Here is a 17543-nt window from a genome sequence, read left to right as displayed (position 1 = left end):
ATTGAAGCATTGAATACTGCAGGGTGACGAGTGAGGAACGCTGGTACAGAAGGAGCACCCTCCTATAAGAATCCCAAGTGAACACCATAAGGGGACATCATGATCTCTCTCTTCCTAAGAAAAGATTTATCTATGTATGTATATGTGTCTGCTTGCCTACATTCAAGGGCACCATGTATATTGTGAGGGCATCAGATTCCTTAGAGCTGGGGTTATGGCTGTTGTGAGCCACCATGTAGGTGGGGGGAACAGGTCCCATGCAAGAACAGGAAGCGCTCTTGACGGATTAGTTATTTTTCCAACCCCATGTGTTTGGTCTTACATCCTGCCTGCCTTAGAGTCCGCCTCCCACCGCCATGTTCCCATCATCTAGCCATATTTGTGACTAACAGAACAAAGACCACCCAGCCACATCACTTCAGTCACTCCTGAATCACAGGCAATAAGACAGGACACAGAGCAAGTGTGGCTCATACTTTATTAGTGACCAAACAAGGCCGGGCCACCCCGCTCTGGAGACCAAGCCTGCATCCTAGGCAATGTGGATCTTTGGGAAACGGTGGGAAATAAGGCATCAGCTGAGCTGCTCAAAGCACAGTGAAAGGTTGTCTGGTTAGAAACATGTCAGAGAGAAATAAGGGAAGAAAAGGACTTTGCTGAGGACAGGGAGCCGAAATTAGGAGGCTTGAGTGACAAGAGGCGGTGTAAAAGGGGGAGAAAAGGAGCCCTCGTAGAGGGGCAGGTCATGGAAAGACAGAAACAAATGGGAAGACTGATGTAGAGAAGTTGCTGGAGGCTAACTGCGGCGCAGTCAGTGTCCAGGGTGACGGGTGCGCTGACAGACAGACTTCCCTACCAGTACTGGCAGTGGACGATCTACTTGTTGCCCCACATGGCCTGTTTTAAGTACACAGGACTTGGGAGGAAGCAGCTGGTCTTCATATAGGCAGAAATCTTCGGCAGGCCCTGCAGGTGAGAAGGAGAAACCAGGACCTCAGGTCTGCAAACCCACTCTGGGAACAAGAGACTTTAAGATCCAGACGCAGAAAATCCACCCAGCCACCCTGCAAAATCAGTCCCACCATCACCAGCTTTAAGCACAGATGCTGAGGTACCCAGAGGTTAAGGAACTTGCTCATCCTCCCATGCCTAAGAGGGTCAGCCCAGCTCTGTGGCTCTGTGCTCTACCTACTCTGCCCTCTGTGCACTTCCCTCCTGTCTCCCATAGGGAGCACTGTCACTCTTGGCTGCACTGACATGCCCTCAATGAAAGGAATCAAGGATCCAGAAACCAAAAGAGCTGAGGACTTGGAAGAGAGCCCAGGTCCCACCCAGTGATTCAGCAAATCCTGAGTATAAGTGGAAAAGGCTGAGGGGACCACAAAGCAAGGCATGGCCAGCTCCAACTATTCACCTGAAGCTAAAACTTCTCCACCTGAGCCCTGAGCACAAGCTCCCTGAGCCCCACCAACCTCGTGTCTAGCTCTGATGCAGTAGAGTGTGCTACAGGACACCTCAGCCAAGAGTGCATAGGTCATGCCTAAAAGATCAATAGAGAGCCGGAGCTACCAGCCCCCAAAGTCACACCCATCAGTGCTGGACCAAGGGCCTCTGCACTCCACAAAAGCTTCTACTGCCCTCCCCAGGCAGGCCAGCTCCTGCACGCTTCCAAGGCTATTCCACGTGGACCAGAACCACAGTACTGAGAGCTAACTAAAAAAGAAACACATCCCTTCATAGGGAATGGGGAAGGAGAAACGCTTCCCAGCTGAGATCAGTTGCTATGCTCATGCCTCCGATATACAAGTCTGAAAAAGTACATCTTGTGTCAAGCCAGGGGGTTCAGCGTGGCCTGTGATTAACTGTGAAGCGAGGGCCAGGCATCCGCTAATCTCACAGGCCTCTCACAGTCTGTTGTGCCTGTGGCTACCAGCTTCACTCAGTCCCAGGATGAAGGGGATGAAGGGACATTTTTGCATGTCCTGCTGAGCCGGATACTGTGCCACACACAGAGGAAAATTCCCCCCCCCAAAAAAAAAAAACACAAAACTGAATAAAAATAAAAGTACGACCTCATTTCATAAAGAGAGGGAGGGAAGAGCACACCCACCAACAGAACCCAAGCTAACACAGGAACAGCCCTGGGTCACAGTACGTCCCAGGTCAGTGACACAACTGGCACCACCAATCACATGCGACCATGTCTTGGTCCTGCACATCAGTCTGCCTTCATCTCAGACTAATCTTTGCAGAAACAGACACAGTTCTTCACATGTTCCTCATACCACAGGTCCTGGGCAGGAAACCCAGGCAATCCAGAGGCCTGACTGACTTTTTGGCACAAATCAGAAAGAGACAGTGAATGCTGCCTTCAGAAGCGAAAAGCAGTCAGGAGCCTAGAACAGCCTCTAATGGTGACTTTGGGCAAGCAGCTTACCCGCCACAGTCTCAGGTTCCTTACCTTTCCAGTGAGACAACTAATCTACCCACGCTGCCGCCTGTTGCAATGATAAATTGACACAGATAATAAATCCCCAAGTTTAAGAGGCTGGCAGAAAGCCAAAGCTCAGCAGGTCCTTGTTACCCTTCTTCCAACCCTAGGGAAGAGGGAAGCATCCTGGGAAGAGGGAAGGGAAGGACATCCAAGAGGAAGCAGGATCAGGGCGTCACCTCAAAGCGGGCCACAAAGTCCTTCAGGTTTGCGAAAGCATCCAGGCATGTGGGCTCAAACATTCGGTGCTGGTCAAGGACATCATAGACAAGGAAATCCACAAAGGTGATCTGCAGGAAGTGAGGGTCAGTGGGATGGGATCTGGTGACCTGGGAAGAATGGCAACTCCTCCTGCCCTGTAACCTCTTTACCTTGTCCCCTGCAAACCATGGCCGCTTCCCTAGGAACTCAGAGTAGAGCTTCAACTGATCTGGGAGGCCCTTCAAGAACTCTGGCTTCCGTTTCTCCTGAGATTGAAAACAGTAGTCACAACCCTCACACAAGCCCTCTGGGTTCAAATTCCAAAGAGGATAAATATGGGTATGGACACAGGCCTTTAAGTCCTCCTGCAAACCCTGTCTGTCATACAGTGGGGACTCACAAACTCGGGACTGTAGCAGAGTGTGCCCATCTGAATGCGGCTGTCCATGGCCTGTTTCTCCAAAATGTCCACACGGATCCTCTCCTCCTCTGTCTCCCCACCTGCGGCATACGCAGCACAGACTCACCCTCAGCCTCCCGCCCCAGCCAAGCCAAGCCAAGAGGGATGGCTTCTGCCCCCGGTCCTGCAGGCAGCCCCACTCACACAGGTTGTGCTTGCGGCCCAGGTAGCGCAGGATGGCGTTGCTCTGTGTGATCTTGTGTGACCCGTCAATTAAGTAGGGCAGCTGGAGGACGAGCAGTGACAGTGAGAGGGTACCTGAGGTACCTTCCTCCCTTTCATGGGTTGGGGACAGACATGGGGCCTGGCACAGGTGCACACTGACTGGACACAGCCCATCACAGAAACACTGTGCAGCCAGCAGGGATGGGAGTGGGAGAGCAGAGACACTGATCCCAAACCCCCTCAGCCAGGTAAGGAGATGAGGTGAGATCACCACACCTTCCCCAGACCTCCCCTTCCTTGCACCTACATTGGGAAAGTTCAGGTTCAGCTTGAGTTTGTCATTCATCCACTGGCTTCGGTCATAGTCAGGAGCTGTGGTAGACAAGACGATGGGAAAAGAAGGCACCGAGTCTAAAACCGCCTTCCCCAGAACCCTCCAAGAAGTCAGGGGCAGGACCCCTTGTGCAGGCAATATGCAGAGTGACCCAGTAAGTCTTTCATCCCAAAGCTGTACACTTGAATCGCGCTTTCGTGGCCATAGGCCTTTCATGACTAAGGCTACAAAAGCACTAGGCCACAAGGCTGCACCCTCACGGAGGTTTCTGTAAGGCAATAGCCCTGCGTTCATCTGGAGGAGATCCGCGGAGCTGACAGAGAACCAGGCAGAAGTGGCTGGGCCCCAGCAGACAGAAGTTGGGGAAGAGCCTGACCAGAAGAAGGTCATTACCATCACCCATGGAGTATCGCTTCTCCTCATAGCTCGTGTCTGTGTATTCCAGGAGCAGGCGGATGGCGTGACCCAGCTGTGAGAGGTGGCCGGTAACAAAAGTCACAGTTAGTGAGGTCCTCCGTGTGTGGCTTCACCTCCTCTAGGAACGCCTCCCCACCTTTTATGAAAAAGAAAGGTGGGGGAAGAGGGAGAAACGCAAGGAGGCAAGGAGCGAGGTTGGACTGGGCAGAGTCGCTCTGACACAGCCGGGTACGGAGAGGGGCTCAAGGAAAACCTGTTGGGAATCCCCTTCCTGGAACCCAGCCTGCAGACCCTCGTTGCGCCCTTCCCTCCTAGCAGCCCAGCCTTCCACTCACTCCACGGATATCCCAATAACCCAGGATCACGGGCATGATAACTATCCCAGCCTTGAAGACCGCAGTCAGGCCACTGTGGGAGAAGACTCCACTTTGAGATAGCAGTACCCAGGATGGCGGGACTGAGAGCAGCTAGCCAGCAGCTCTGCCCCGCCCCTGGAGGAGCCAACGACCGAACCAGAAAGCCCCACCCACCGTGACTTTAGGGAGTAAAAACCAATCCAGCCCCAGGAGCTATAACTGGGAGGCTGGCCTGAGCTTTCAGATACCAGTGATTGGCACGTCTGCCCCCTGCTGGATCCTCAGGAAGATGGCAGTATCCCAGATAACTGGCCTGTTTTGTTCTGCCCATCTCCTTTCCTTGTAGGTTGATTTTTACACCTAGTCTGTGGCAATCTGTCATTTAGGGAGGCTCAGCTCTCAACATGTGGTTAAAAAGGAATTCTCTTAACCTGACAGTCTAGTCTTGTTCCCATCACTGGAAGAAATGACTATGCCAGTCGGACCAACTTCAGACTTTATTGTTCGTACAACCTGGAGGTACAGGAGCAGTGAAATGAGAATGACCCGGGAGAGGGCCGAATAGAAGAGGAAACAGTCTCTGTGTTTCTTTTAGGGACCTCGGGTCTTATGGCTGTGACAAACCCCATGACCAAGGCAACTTACGGAGGAGAGCATTTAATGAGGCTTTACAGTGTCAGAGGCTGAGTCCGTAGCCATTATGGCAAGGGGAACCGCAGCAGACAAGCAGGCAGGCAGACATGGTGCTGTGGCAGGAGCTGAGAGCTTACGTCTGATCCTGGACTTGCTTTGCACACCAGGCTGGCCTCGAACTCACAGAGATCCGCCTGCCTCTGCCTCCCTGAGTGCTGGGAGTACGGACATGTGCCACTGTACCCAGCTACATTTTTTGATGAGCCGGGCCAAAGAAGTATCATCTAAAGCCACAACAACAAACAGCAGCGAGGGCCGTAAAAGGGCACATGCTGAGTGAATGAATTTAAAAGGCCAGTAGTTACTTTTGGCTAGAAAGTCTAAAATGTATGTTTTAAAATATATATGATCACTTTTTTAAAGCTTTAAAAAAATTCAATCCACTCATGGTATGATTTCAGCACTTTGTAAACAGTAACAACCTATCCGTTAAGATACAGTGAGCTAAGCTGAGCGTGGTGGCACAGGCCTGTAATCCCAGCACTCGGGGAGGCAGAGGCAGGCAGATCTCTATGAGTTCGAAGCCAGCCTGGTCTATAAGGTGAGTCCATGACAGCCAAGGCTATCCGGAAAAACCCTGTTGTGAAAAGCAAGACAGACAGCCAGACTCCTACCACCATGAACAGTACTCCTAACTCAACAGGAAGGACCAGGAGGGTCTGGACACCTCTCCTGATGCTAAGGAGCAACAGATCACTGTCCAGAGAGGACCTCGAAGGACTCTGCAGAGGAGGGCCCAGGTGCATGAGGGTCAAGCTCTCAGCTGCCTCACTCACTGGTTTCAGCCCTGGCCCAAGCTCCTGACTTACGTGTCTGGGCGTGAGAGGGTGACTCAGATGTCCTTCAAGTCATTGTGGCACCTGTGGTTGAAACTCACCCACAAAATCCTACCAATGCTGCTCAAGAGCCAAGGCTCTCTTTTTCAGGTTCTTAGCATCAGTGATAAACGAGTTAAAAAAAAAAAAAAGACTCAAGAGGGCAGGGGGATGGCTCACATGACAAGTGTTTGCCAGATCAACATTAGGATCTCAGTGCTAACCCATGTGGAAAAGTTTGTCGTGCTGGCGGGCCCAGAGCTGGGGAGGTGGAGGCACAAACCTCCAGCAGGGTTCCCGGCTGCCAGTCTAGCTGACTCAGCAGACTCCAGGCTCAGTGAGAGAGACGCCCCAAAAAACTACATGCAAAGTGATCGTTGAAGATGCCAAATGTCAGCCTGTAACTGACACATAAATGTGTACACGTGTGTAGACACAGGGACACATATGTAAAACTCAGGGGCTCAGGGACGGGGAGCCAAAATTCATCTCAGTGGGGAGGCAGAGGGATGAGCAAGCGCTTGACAATTTCCACGAAGTTGGGGAGTAATTGAAGCTAAGAGGCAGAAGGGAGAGGAGCACAGGCCCTCTGGCTGCCCATGAGCCTTCATCAGAAAACTCGCTAATGGATTTGAACAGGCAGGACCAAGGCAACAGGTGAGCAGAGTTAAAGTCAAGGGTTCCATGTCTCTCCTTGATCCTGAACTACTACTCTTCCTCATCCACCGAGCCTGTTTATTCCAGGGGCACAGAGATGATCTGACCCAGCTGGAACAAAGCCCACGGCACAGGCCACAGGCAGTAGAGAGTTCTAGACACAGACTCTGCTCCCTAGGAGCTGAAGGCCCACTCGGGGGAGAAGCCACTCTATCCTGACATTGATGGCTTTGAGTAATAGTATTCACTTAATGCCATAGGGTGTTATGAGCGGCAGCATGTGGAAATGGAGAGCAAGTAGCTTCAACAAGCTCGGAGCAGACTTAGAGCCTGGGTGGACAATCCAAACCCTGTCCAGCAGGGGGCATGACGTGACACAGAAAGTCAGGGCTGAGCAGTTTCTCACCACCTGACTAGAGGTAGCCATAGCGTGGTTCTTCAGAATGTCTTCCTGTCCACATGTAGCCCACACAGTGACTGATGCTCAGTATTTTCCCCCTGATGAGTTCAAGTGATGGCTTCTAACAAGCCCCACCCCCACCTTGCAGCCAGCCCCCCTGACACATTGAGCCAAGGGCCAATGCTGCACGGGATGACATCACTCTAGGTGATCTTGAGTCTGAGTATGGCATTCTACGCCTCACCAGTGAGATGTGACTGGCCTTGACAGGTGCCCATGTGCCCCACCTGCATGATGGAAACTTCCTGTCTTGGTCTGCTTTCTTTCTCTCCTTCCCATAATCGAGACAAAGCTTCTTCTAAGGATGGGGGAGTGGGCAGGGAACTTATCTTCCCCTCCCTGGTAAAAGGCCCTCAGTGGAGGACTGCATACAGGACAAGGGGCCACTGTCCTATCATGAACTAATAGGCCCTTTGTGCTTCCAGAAGCCTTATCCAGAAGTGTCCTTAGGCCTTTCCAAACACTTGTTCAAGCCAGGAACTCAAGAAAACACAGTGTCTCTTAGTCTAGGTCATATCAGCCGACCTTGGGCGAAGTTCCTTGAGATGCAGCCCTTCCTCTCTACTCCCCTCACAAGGGATCTCAAAGGAACAGGCTCTGCCCTCCCTAGAGGGGCCTCAAGCATCCTTCTTCTTCAGACCCTACTGTGTTGGGCTGCCAGACTGCCAATGGTGAACAAAACTCTTGCCTACAGGTCAACTAGACTCAGTGCCCCCTTCTCTTCTGGAACCTGAAAACCTAACAAAGGGGAAGCACCCTAAAGAAGGAGGCAGGGACCCTGAAAGACTCCGTGAACCAGAGAGGCTCAGTCTCCTGGACTCTCTCCATGAGATTAACTGTTCTCTAGACCGATGTCTCTGAGTTGAATCCTCATCCACTGACACGATAAATAGAAGGAAACTAGGCCAAGAAGTGTAATGAATAGTGAGTGGATGGAGTGATGGAGCCAACTCCAGTGCAAACACTTTCGCACTGTTTTGAAGAAAGCCTGTCCCCTCTCCCATTCTGGAGAGCAAGAGGCACACCGAATGGAGGTGCCCACTACAGCAAATCATTTTTTGTTGCCTATGTCCGAAGTATACATCTTATGCAGTGTCCAGCTGAGACCCTCAGTTGGATGTCTTTATCTCTTCCGAGCGCAATGATCAGAGATCTTTTTTTATCTGTAGTCGCCTTCTTTATTTTGTCCTCTCCAGGATATAAAGATGAAGGTGCCCTCGATTCCTTTCTCTTATATCCACACTTAAAAATTTAAATCTAATGTAGCGTTTGGCTTTACAGTCGTTTGCCCTTGAAATGGGAGCATCTGAACTGGGGCCGGGGACTGTATAACCACCTACTGTTCCTTGCTTTCTTTCTTATGTATTCTCTCTATTTACTGTGGTAAGCTCTTGAACACCACCTGTGACCTCGTGTCCTTTCTGTATGGCCACACGCACTGATGTCAGCAGCTGTCTCCACCCATCTCTGTGACTCTTTCCTGTTGTGAAGCTGGAGGTTTTGTCAGCTACCCTTTCTGTCAGCCTCTGGAAACCGTCTCTGCGACTATCCGCCTTCCTCACGTGTTATAGCTCAAATACGGAATACCCTCACTCCCACAGGATCGTATTCTGATCCCTTGACTAGCTGGTGACTCTGTCGTAGCACATTGAGGAGAATGAGACAAAGCTTCAAGAGCTAGATGCCTGGCGATGGTTCCTCACAGACATGCACTCTGCAAACCCTTCCTGTCACACTCTGCCTCTTCACCAAGAAGTGGAAAACAGCCTTTGCCATATGTCCTGGCTGCTATGATATTCTGCCATGTGTTTACATGGGGCCAAGGGAGTATGACCCCAACTTCAATGTAAAATCTTTGCGTTTTTTAAGCCCGTTTTAATGGCACAAGTTTCATCTTAGTTTTCTCATGGGTAAAAATAGTCCTCCTCTTTAACACTGAAAATATTCTTCTGTGTTTCTACACTGCATTTTCTATTTATATTCATTTGTAAATGGATTCTCAACAATGATTCTTTGCACATGGGCCTACAAATACGTATTTGAACAGCCCATGTTGGTGCACACCTGTAAGTCTTAGGACTCAGAAGGCCTAGGCAAGAAGATTACTAGTCTTGGCCAGCCTGAGCTACCTAAGCAATTCCAGGCCAGCTTGAGAGCTAAACAGAGAAATATTGTCTTAAGAAGCCAATGTAGTTATTTAAACCCATTATATATGGTACATATATATTGCATATTATATGTGCATATGTATTATATATCTGTGAATTCTGAGTTATTTTGAGTATGTGCGTAAAAAGGGACTGGCACACATCATGAGTAATTTTATTATATGTTTATGAGAAACAGCCTAATTTCCACAGTAGATGCAGCGTTTCACATTCCCAGAGACAAAACCAAAACCTTCTGATTGCCTTGCACAATCACTACCTGCCATTATCTACTGACAGAGACTAATCATACGTGTGAGGCAGATATTCGATGGGTTTTGCTTGACAGTTCTCTAATGATGAATGATTTTAAAGCGACTTTTTGTGTGCTTATGGACACTTGCATATCTTCTCAAGGAAAAGAAAAGTCCGTTTAGCCCTTGGCCCAAGTTTGAGTTGTTTGGTCTTCTCTTTGTTGCAGTGGGACATGGCCAGACCCCCTCACTGTTTGCTGTGTCTTGTCTAAGGTTTCCATAGAGAGCCAGCAGAGGAATCGGAAAAGACCAGGAAGGGCTGGGGAGATGGCTCAGTCTGTAAAGCCCTTGCATACTGTGCAGGCCATCATGCTAGTGCAACCATCTGAGTTCAGTCCCCAGCACCTGTAGAAAAGCCAGGCTAGGAAGTGTGTGCTTGTTAATCTCAGTGCTGGGGAGATGGCAAAATCCTGGGACTTGCTAGCCAGAGAGTTTAGGCAAATGAGTGAGGTTCAGGCTCAGGATGAGACAAAAATCTCAAGAGAAAAAAAAGGCCAAGGGTGGTTGAAGAAGATACTGGATGATGTCAACATGATTTCCATTTGCACAAACACACACGTACACACACACACACACACACACACACACATACACCCACACACGTACTTTCGCTCTCACTTAATATTTGTGTCTACCTACTGAACTCTCATAATATTCCTCTTTTGCTGTTACTTCATCTGTGTTTAAGTAAGTGTTTAACAAAGGTTGGCTTAAAATGATTTTGATCTTACCAGATTAATAAGTATTTCTCTTTGGTGAACTTTTATCTTACAAACTTTACCTTTTAATTAGTCACTTATTTCACAGTGGCCCTCACATCTGCCTAGGAGTTCTTATTTCATAACTATTGTAACAGGCTGAAACTTGGCATACGGACAATGCCCAGCAGCACTGTCCTCCGACTTGTTCCAGGTTACGGGTAAGTCTCGAAAGAAGTGCTTGACATAGGCCACAATCCATGACTGTCCTCCATCAAAGGACGGTTCTCTCAAGAGTCCAGCTGTTTTGTGGGTGAGCTGACATAAAACACCCGCGGCACATCTGGCTGCTTCAATCAGGCCCAGGAAAGTAGGCCCCACCCACCTCCAGCCACTCAGGAGCAGCTGCAGCCTCCTAATTGCTTAGAGAGGGCTTCTGGGTCAGACTACTCCACCATGGAAAATCTTTTGTATCTCATTCTGTGCCTTTGGGGGGGGGGAAACCAGGGTTATTGCCACAGTGCTAATTCCCAGCAGTGGCAAAAGCATCTCTGATAAAGAATGCTTAAAAAAAAAAGCAAATATTAGTTTCCCAAGCATTGACTATTCTCCTGACACAGTCATTCATATTAGAGATCAAAAATCTAATGACTCCTGGATCCCTGAAAGGAGTTGGGTGAGAACACCCACAAGACCAGTCACAAGAGATGCAGATATTTCCTGAGAACAAAGAAGAATGTTCAGAAAACTGAACATTTGGTTCAGGAAGGACTTCCAGTAAGGACAGATGTGGATCCTAGGGCCTGCTCACCTCTTCCCATCAGCCCAGCAATTCTTCGAGGCCTGACACACAACTACCCCTCGCCAATGGAGGAGCACTAATGTCGTGTATACTGCAGGACAAATGAGGAGGCCTGGCATGAAAGGAGCCTCGTCCTGGAGGAATCCCATCATCAGAATCATCAGAGGACATCAAGGACCATATTTGATGCCCCTGACTGAGGGCTCTCATCATAGTCTTAATACCCAGCTCTTCCGGTGAACACAAGAACTCAACCAAGTCAATGTAGTCAGTCTTCAGGGTCACTGGCAATAAGACAAGATGCAGAGCATGTGCAGTTCAGACTTTACTGGAGCTCACATGACCCTGATCTCTCAGGCAACTGGGGGGGGGCGAGGGTTATAAGGTCAATTAAGCTGCTCAAGCATACCACCATCTGCTAGGAAACGGGACAGAAACAACTAAGAGAAGGAACGAACCAAAGAAGTGAAGAGCTGGACTTATGGAAGGTTTGCTATAAATAGTGGGTGGACGGGAGACAGTGACCCCGAGAGAGGAGGAAATGGAAGGAGAAGACTGATGCAGAGGGGACAGCAGGAGCCAAGTGCGGTTCAAAGTCCCGGACTGCAGGTGCACTGACAGCAGGGCTCGGCTACTTGTTGCCCCACGTGGCCTGTTTTAAGTACACAGGACTTGGGAGGAAGCAGCTGGTCTTCATATAGGCAGAGATCTTCGGCAGGCCCTGAGGTGAGAAGGAGAAACCAGGACCTCAGGTCTGCAAACCCACTCTGGGATCAGCCAAGAGACCTTAAGATCCAGATGCAGAAAATCCACCCAGCCACCCTGCAAAATCAGTCCCACCATCATCAGCTTTAAGCACAGATGCTGAGGTACCCAGAGGTTAAGAAACTTCCTCATTCTCCCATGCCTAAGAGGGTCAGCCCAGCTCTGTGGCTCTGTGCTCTACCTACTCTGCCCTCTGTGCACTTCCCTCCTGTCTCCCGTAGGGGGCACTGTCACTCCTGGCTGCACTGACATGCCCACAATGAAAGGAATCAAGGATCCAGAAACCAAAAGAGCTGAGGACTTGGAAGAGAGCCCAGGTCCCACCCAGTGATTCAGCAAATCCTGAGCGTAAGTGGAAAAGGCTGAGGGGACCACAAAGCAAGGCATGGCCAGCTCCAACTGTTCACCTGAAGCTAAAACTTCTCCACCTGAGCCCTGAGCACAAGCTCCCTGAGCCCCACCAACCTCTGTGTCTAGCTCTGATGCAGTAGAGTGTGCTACAGGACACCTCAGCCAAGAGTGCATAGGTCATGCCTAAAGATCAATAGAGAGCTGGAGCTACCAGCCCCCAAAGTCACACCCATCAGTGCTGGACCGAGGGCCTCTGCACTCCACAAATGCTTCTACTGCCCTCCCCAGGCAAGCCAGCTCCTGCACGCTCCCAAGGCCATTCCACATGGACCAGAACCATAGTGATGAGAACTCACAGAGAATGGATCCCTTTATGGAGAGTCAAGAAGAAGAACTTCCAGGCTACCATTGTTCTTACACTAATACCGACATCACCTAACCCTAAGAAAATAATAGGTCTTGTTGGTGTCAAACCAGATAGCCCCACACGGCCCGTGATTAACCATGAGGCGAGGGCCTGGCAACCAACCATAACACATACTTCCCACAGTCTGTTGTGACGACTGCTCTTAGCTTCACTCACTCCTAGGATGAAGGGCCATTTTTAAATGTCCTGCCGGGCCTCACACAGAAAGGAAAATTCCAGGGACTATGAATTAAACATTAAAGTAAGAGCTCATTTCACAGAGAAACACATACAGGAGATTGGAAGGAAGAGAGGGAGGAAAGAGCACACCCATCAACAAAACTCAAGGTGAAGTCTTCTGAGGGATGCACCCAGCCAGTGGTGGCACTTGCCTTTAATCCCAGCACACAGGAGGCAGAGGCAGGTAGTTCTCTGAGTTCATGGAAGAGCAAGTTTCAGCACATCTAGGGCTACACAGAGACACCCTGTCCCCACAAACAAAACAACAAAACAAAACAAAACAAAATCTTCTACAGGAATTCCACAGAGGTGCTCAATCTAAAACCAGCTAGAGCCCTGAGTCACGGTGCTTCCCTAGTCAGGAACATGGATACACCATTCTACAGATCAGCTATGGCCACTGAGTAGTCTGAGTCCTGCACATCAGTCTGCCTTTATAGACAAATTCTTCACATGTTCCTCATACCACAGGTCCTGGGCAGGAAACCCAGGCGTACAAAGGCCTGACTTTCCTTTTTTCACAAATCAGAAGGAGACACTGAATGTTGTCTGTTGAGCTGTACTGATCCAAGGCGTCCCCCAAGCCCATGAGGTATGGAGAAGGAACTCAGCTCTTTCTCTAAGACCAGGGCTATGCTTGGCAAACAGCTGCTAATGGTCTAGGGCCAGGGCCTTGGGGACTCTGTGGCTTCCAATCCTGAGAACCCAGCTCTGCCCACTGTTCAGAGCTATCTTTATCAGTGCAAGGCCACTGTGTGCTCAGACTGCAATGTTCTTGAGATATTCTGTTCCCCTTTGGCAACACTGCTTGCTTAGCTTTCAGCTGGCTTTATCCCATTTTTCTCCTGGAAAAGAGGCTATATGTCTTAGTAAGTTTCCTTGGCATAAGACATAACTTGTACCAAACCTACCAACCTTAGCTTACTGTCTCTATTTTCTATCTTTCTCATCTCCTGGCCACTTCCCACTTAGGACCTTGTCACTGAAGAACAACCTGCTGGTTCAGGTCAGCTGCCTTTAGAAGTCAGAGGTAGGCAGGAGCCAGAGCAGTGTGTACTGGTGACCTTGAGCAAGCAGCTTTCCCTCCACCGTCTTTAGTTCCTGATCTGTCCAGTGGGTCATCAAAATCTAACCATTGCCTGCCTGTTGCAATGATGAATTGACTCCACAGGTCTAAGAGGGAGAGCACAGGTCCTGGTAGGAGGCCAGCACTCAGTAGGTCCTTGTTACTCTTCCTTTAACCCTCAGGACAAGTGAAACATCCTGGGAAAAGAAGGACATTCAAGAGGAAGCAGGATCAGGGCATCACCTCAAAGCAGGCCACAAAGCCCTTCAGGTTTGCGAAAGTGTCCAGGCATGTGGGCTCAAACATTCGGTGCTGGTCAAGGACATCATAGACAAGGAAATCCGCAAAGGTGATCTGCAGGAAGTGAGGGTCAGTGGGATGGGATCTGGTGACCTGGGAAGAATGGCAACTCCTCCTGCCCTGTAACCTCTTTACCTTGTCCCCTGCAAACCATGGCCGCTTCCCTAGGAACTCAGAGTAGAGCTTCAACTGATCTGGGAGGCCCTTCAAGAACTCTGGCTTCAGTTTCTCCTGAGAGGGAAAACAGCTTAGATACAGGAGCTATGGAGAAAGGCTGACCTTTTAGGGCCGTGCAGAATAGTCGCCTCCTTTCTAATACTGGGCCTGGGCATGTGTGCAGCTTTCTAAACAACAAATCATTGTAGCAATCAGACTCCTACTTGGTAGCAGAGTTCACTCAGATTGGAAGTTAGATGAGAACGCCACATTGTCCCTGAATCTGTCACCACCAACATCCAAACCAAGCATGGTGTACTACAGCCAAGACTACTTTTAGGTAACTCACAGGTTCTGCACCTACAAGTCCAGTGGAACCAAAGAAGCAAAATAGGTAGCAGTCTCTAGAGAAGAGACAAAATTATTCCCAAGAGATGACACAAGATCAGGGTCAATATTTGAGCAGCCTGAGCAAAGCTGAACCATGTTTGAGGTTGAAAGGGCCAAAGGTCCTCAGGCTGAGCGTGAGCTGCATACTGGAAGAGGCCCTGGTCATTGCTTCTACCAGGGACACAGCTCTGGGAAAACTGTTGGGTAGATTTCTGAATAGATTAGGCTTATTTTCTTCCGGTTTGAATCTGTGCCTCCAAGGAGCAGGCAGATGTCTGACCCAAAGTTAGAGAGAATTCTGAATACAAGAATTCATTATATAGGAAGCAAATGCCCATCCATGGCTGTCACAAGCATACCAAAGACTTCTAGGCATTGATACACAGTGCTTAAGATTTGGGGGTTAGGAAAGTGAATGTGTTGGCTGGATAAGAAAGCCTAGAGATTCAGAATGGGTGGGTTCAAATCCCAAATAGGACATGTGTGAACATGAACACAAGCCTTTAACTCCTCCTGCAACCCCATGCCTGTTCCACACAGTTAGGACTCACAAAGTCAGGGCTGTAACAGACACTGCTCAGCTGCATGTGGGTGTCTATAACCTGGCTCTCCAAAATGTCCACACGAATCCTCTCCTCCTCTGTCTCCCCACCTGCAGCACACACAGCACAGACTCACCCTCAGCCTCCCGCCCCAGCCAAGCCAAGCCAAGAGAGATGGCTTTGTGTCCCCTCCCTGCAGGCAGCCCCACTCACACAGGTTGTGCCTGCGGCCAAGGTAGCGCAGGATGGCGTTGCTCTAGGTGATCTTGTGGGACCCGTCAATTAAGTAGGGCAGCTGCGAGGACAAGCAGAAATGGTCAGAGAGGATATGAGGTCCCTTCATCCCTTCCCTGGATAAGAACAAACACGAGGCCTGGCACTCGGTGTGCCTGACATGGGAAGCCCTCCATGAACACAGTCCACACTGAATGGATGAGACACTGAATGGGACACAGCCCATCACAGAAACGCTGTGCAACCACCAGGAGTGGGAGCAGAAGAGCAGAAGCATTGATTCCAAATTCCCTCGGCCAGGCAAAGAGACGAGGTGAGGACACCACGCCTTCCCCAAACCTCCCGTTCCCTGCACTTACATTGGGAAAGTCTAGACCCAGCTTGAATTTATCACTCAGCCACTGGCTTTGGTCATAATCAGGAGCTGTAATGAACAAAATAATGTAAAATTCTCTCCCCTGTGTATAACCTTACCTTTCCCTGGAACCCTCCAAAGCCATCAGGGCAAGCTCTCCTAAAATAGGGGCTCTGTGATCTGACACACTCAGTCTCACGTCCCAAGGTTATACAAGTGAATGTTCCTTCAAAGGCTGTGGGCCCTGTTTGACTAAGGTGGGTACAGAAAGTATGGACAGGTGCAAAGTCAACCCCACACAATTACAGGTGGAGAGGGAGCCAGCGTGTCACTGGTTATTTATTGAAAAACAAAGCTGCGCCCTCAAGGAGGTTTCCGCAAGGGGTCAGCTCTGTGTTCATCTGGAGGAGATCCGCAGAGCTGAGGAACGGGGAACCTGGCAGAAGATGATGGGTACCAGTTGGCAAACCAGAAGAATGTCATTACCATCCCCCATGGAGTATCGCTTCTCCTCATAGCTCGTGTCTGTATATTCCAGGAGCAGGCGGATGGCGTGACCCAGCTGGTAACAAAAGTCACAGTTAGTGAGGTCCCCTGTGTGTGGCTTCACCTCCTTAGGAAAGCCTCCCATCTCTATAACTAACTAGAGAGCAGGGGCAGTCTTTGGCCTCTTAACAAGGGCTGGCAGGAGACACTAGAAAGCACTACCTCCTGTAACCAAGCCTAACTCTTCACTGTGTCCCAGCCAAAGGCTCGCCCTACTTAGCATCCCAAACTTTAACTCGCCCCACGGATATCCCAATAACCCAGCGTCACGGGCATGCTTTCTTTTCTAGCCTTGGAGACTGGGCAGGTGGGCTTCAGTCAGGATGGACTTCACTCTCAGAGACCAGTGCACAGGGGGTTGGGCCAACCCTCAAGACCTGAAGCCCAGCTTATCTGGACAGTGGGGAGGAGCTCCTGTCCAAACTTACCATCTCCTGAGGCAAGTCTGAGTATTCAGATACCGAAGGCAGTGATTGGCACACCTGCTCTAGTGGCTCCCTGCCTACAACCCCTCCCCCCTGCTGGGTCCTCAGGAAGTTGGAAGTGCTCCCTGGAGACTGGCCAAATAGGCAGACAACAAGGCAGTTCTTCTTCTTCTTCTTCTTCTTCTTCTTCTTCTTCTTCTTCTTCTTCTTCTTCTTCTTCTTCTTCTTCTTCTTCTTTTCATTGCTGAGCTCAATTTTCACACCTGGACGGTTAGAATCTGTCATCCAAGAAAGCTCACCCGTCAATATAAGGGCCGAAAAGGCATGCCTCTGACCTGAGAGTTTAATCAAGCATTCATCACTGCTTCCAGGACTCTTCTAGTCTGAAAGCTATCAAAACATCACTGTCCTCGAAGTCTAGAGTTACGGGGATAAGAAGTGACATGGGAACGACATGTTGGTTGGAATGAAAAAAAAAAGAGAGGGAAATAAAAAGGAAAGGAAAGGACACGGCTGCTCCTAGGTATGATTGAGGAGAACGTTTATTTTAAATACATGGGAGAGCGTAGCCAGAGGCAGACACATCTGGGAGAATTCAGAGTGGTCATGACCCTGAACCATGTGGGGAGGGAGGAGGGAACCAAGAACGACAATCAGGAGGCCAAAGGTACAAAAACCTGGATTATATAGGGAAGAGCCTCTCGGGGAAGGACTGAGGGAGGCTGGTAGAACCTGGAAGCCAGGTCAGCTTTGACAT

At 49.7% G+C, this 17543-nt stretch overlaps 1 protein-coding gene and 1 pseudogene across 2 annotated transcripts; both read right to left on the bottom strand.

The window, feature by feature from the left end:
- Positions 1-464: 464 nt before the first annotated feature.
- Positions 465-4562, bottom strand: LOC110545510 (glutathione S-transferase Mu 6). Of its 2 annotated transcripts, none has more exons than XM_021631671.2 (8): positions 4404-4562; positions 4045-4120; positions 3625-3689; positions 3297-3378; positions 3093-3193; positions 2863-2958; positions 2671-2781; positions 465-966 (listed from the first exon to the last, which is right to left on the bottom strand). In XM_021631671.2, the coding sequence occupies exons 1-8, from the start codon at positions 4437-4439 to the stop codon at positions 877-879; spliced, it is 657 nt and encodes a 218-aa protein (XP_021487346.1). In that variant the 5' UTR covers positions 4440-4562; the 3' UTR covers positions 465-876. The 2 variants fall into 2 exon arrangements, with proteins under 2 accessions (XP_021487346.1, XP_060248880.1); XM_060392897.1 differs by having other exon boundaries at positions 4045-4204; positions 4404-4551.
- Positions 4563-11322: 6760 nt separating this feature from the next.
- LOC110545514 (glutathione S-transferase Mu 6-like) lies at positions 11323-16799 on the bottom strand (annotated as a pseudogene).
- Positions 16800-17543: the final 744 nt, after the last annotated feature.

The sequence above is a fragment of the Meriones unguiculatus genome, chromosome 10, assembly GCF_030254825.1.
Source record: "Meriones unguiculatus strain TT.TT164.6M chromosome 10, Bangor_MerUng_6.1, whole genome shotgun sequence".
Taxonomy (NCBI): Eukaryota; Metazoa; Chordata; class Mammalia; order Rodentia; family Muridae; genus Meriones; species Meriones unguiculatus.
The sequence above is the reverse complement of the archived record's forward strand: the minus strand, read 5'-3'. Positions and strand labels throughout refer to the sequence as shown.

Coding starts and splice junctions, on each gene's coding strand:
- LOC110545510 (XM_021631671.2), bottom strand. CDS start 4,439: ATGCCCGTGATCCTGGGTTATTGGGATATCCGTGGA. Junction 2,782..2,862: donor CATGGTTTGCAGGGGACAAG/GTAAAGAGGTTA, acceptor CACTTCCTGCAG/ATCACCTTTGTGGATTTCCT. Junction 967..2,670: donor ACTTTGTGGCCCGCTTTGAG/GTGACGCCCTGA, acceptor TCTCACCTGCAG/GGCCTGCCGAAGATTTCTGC.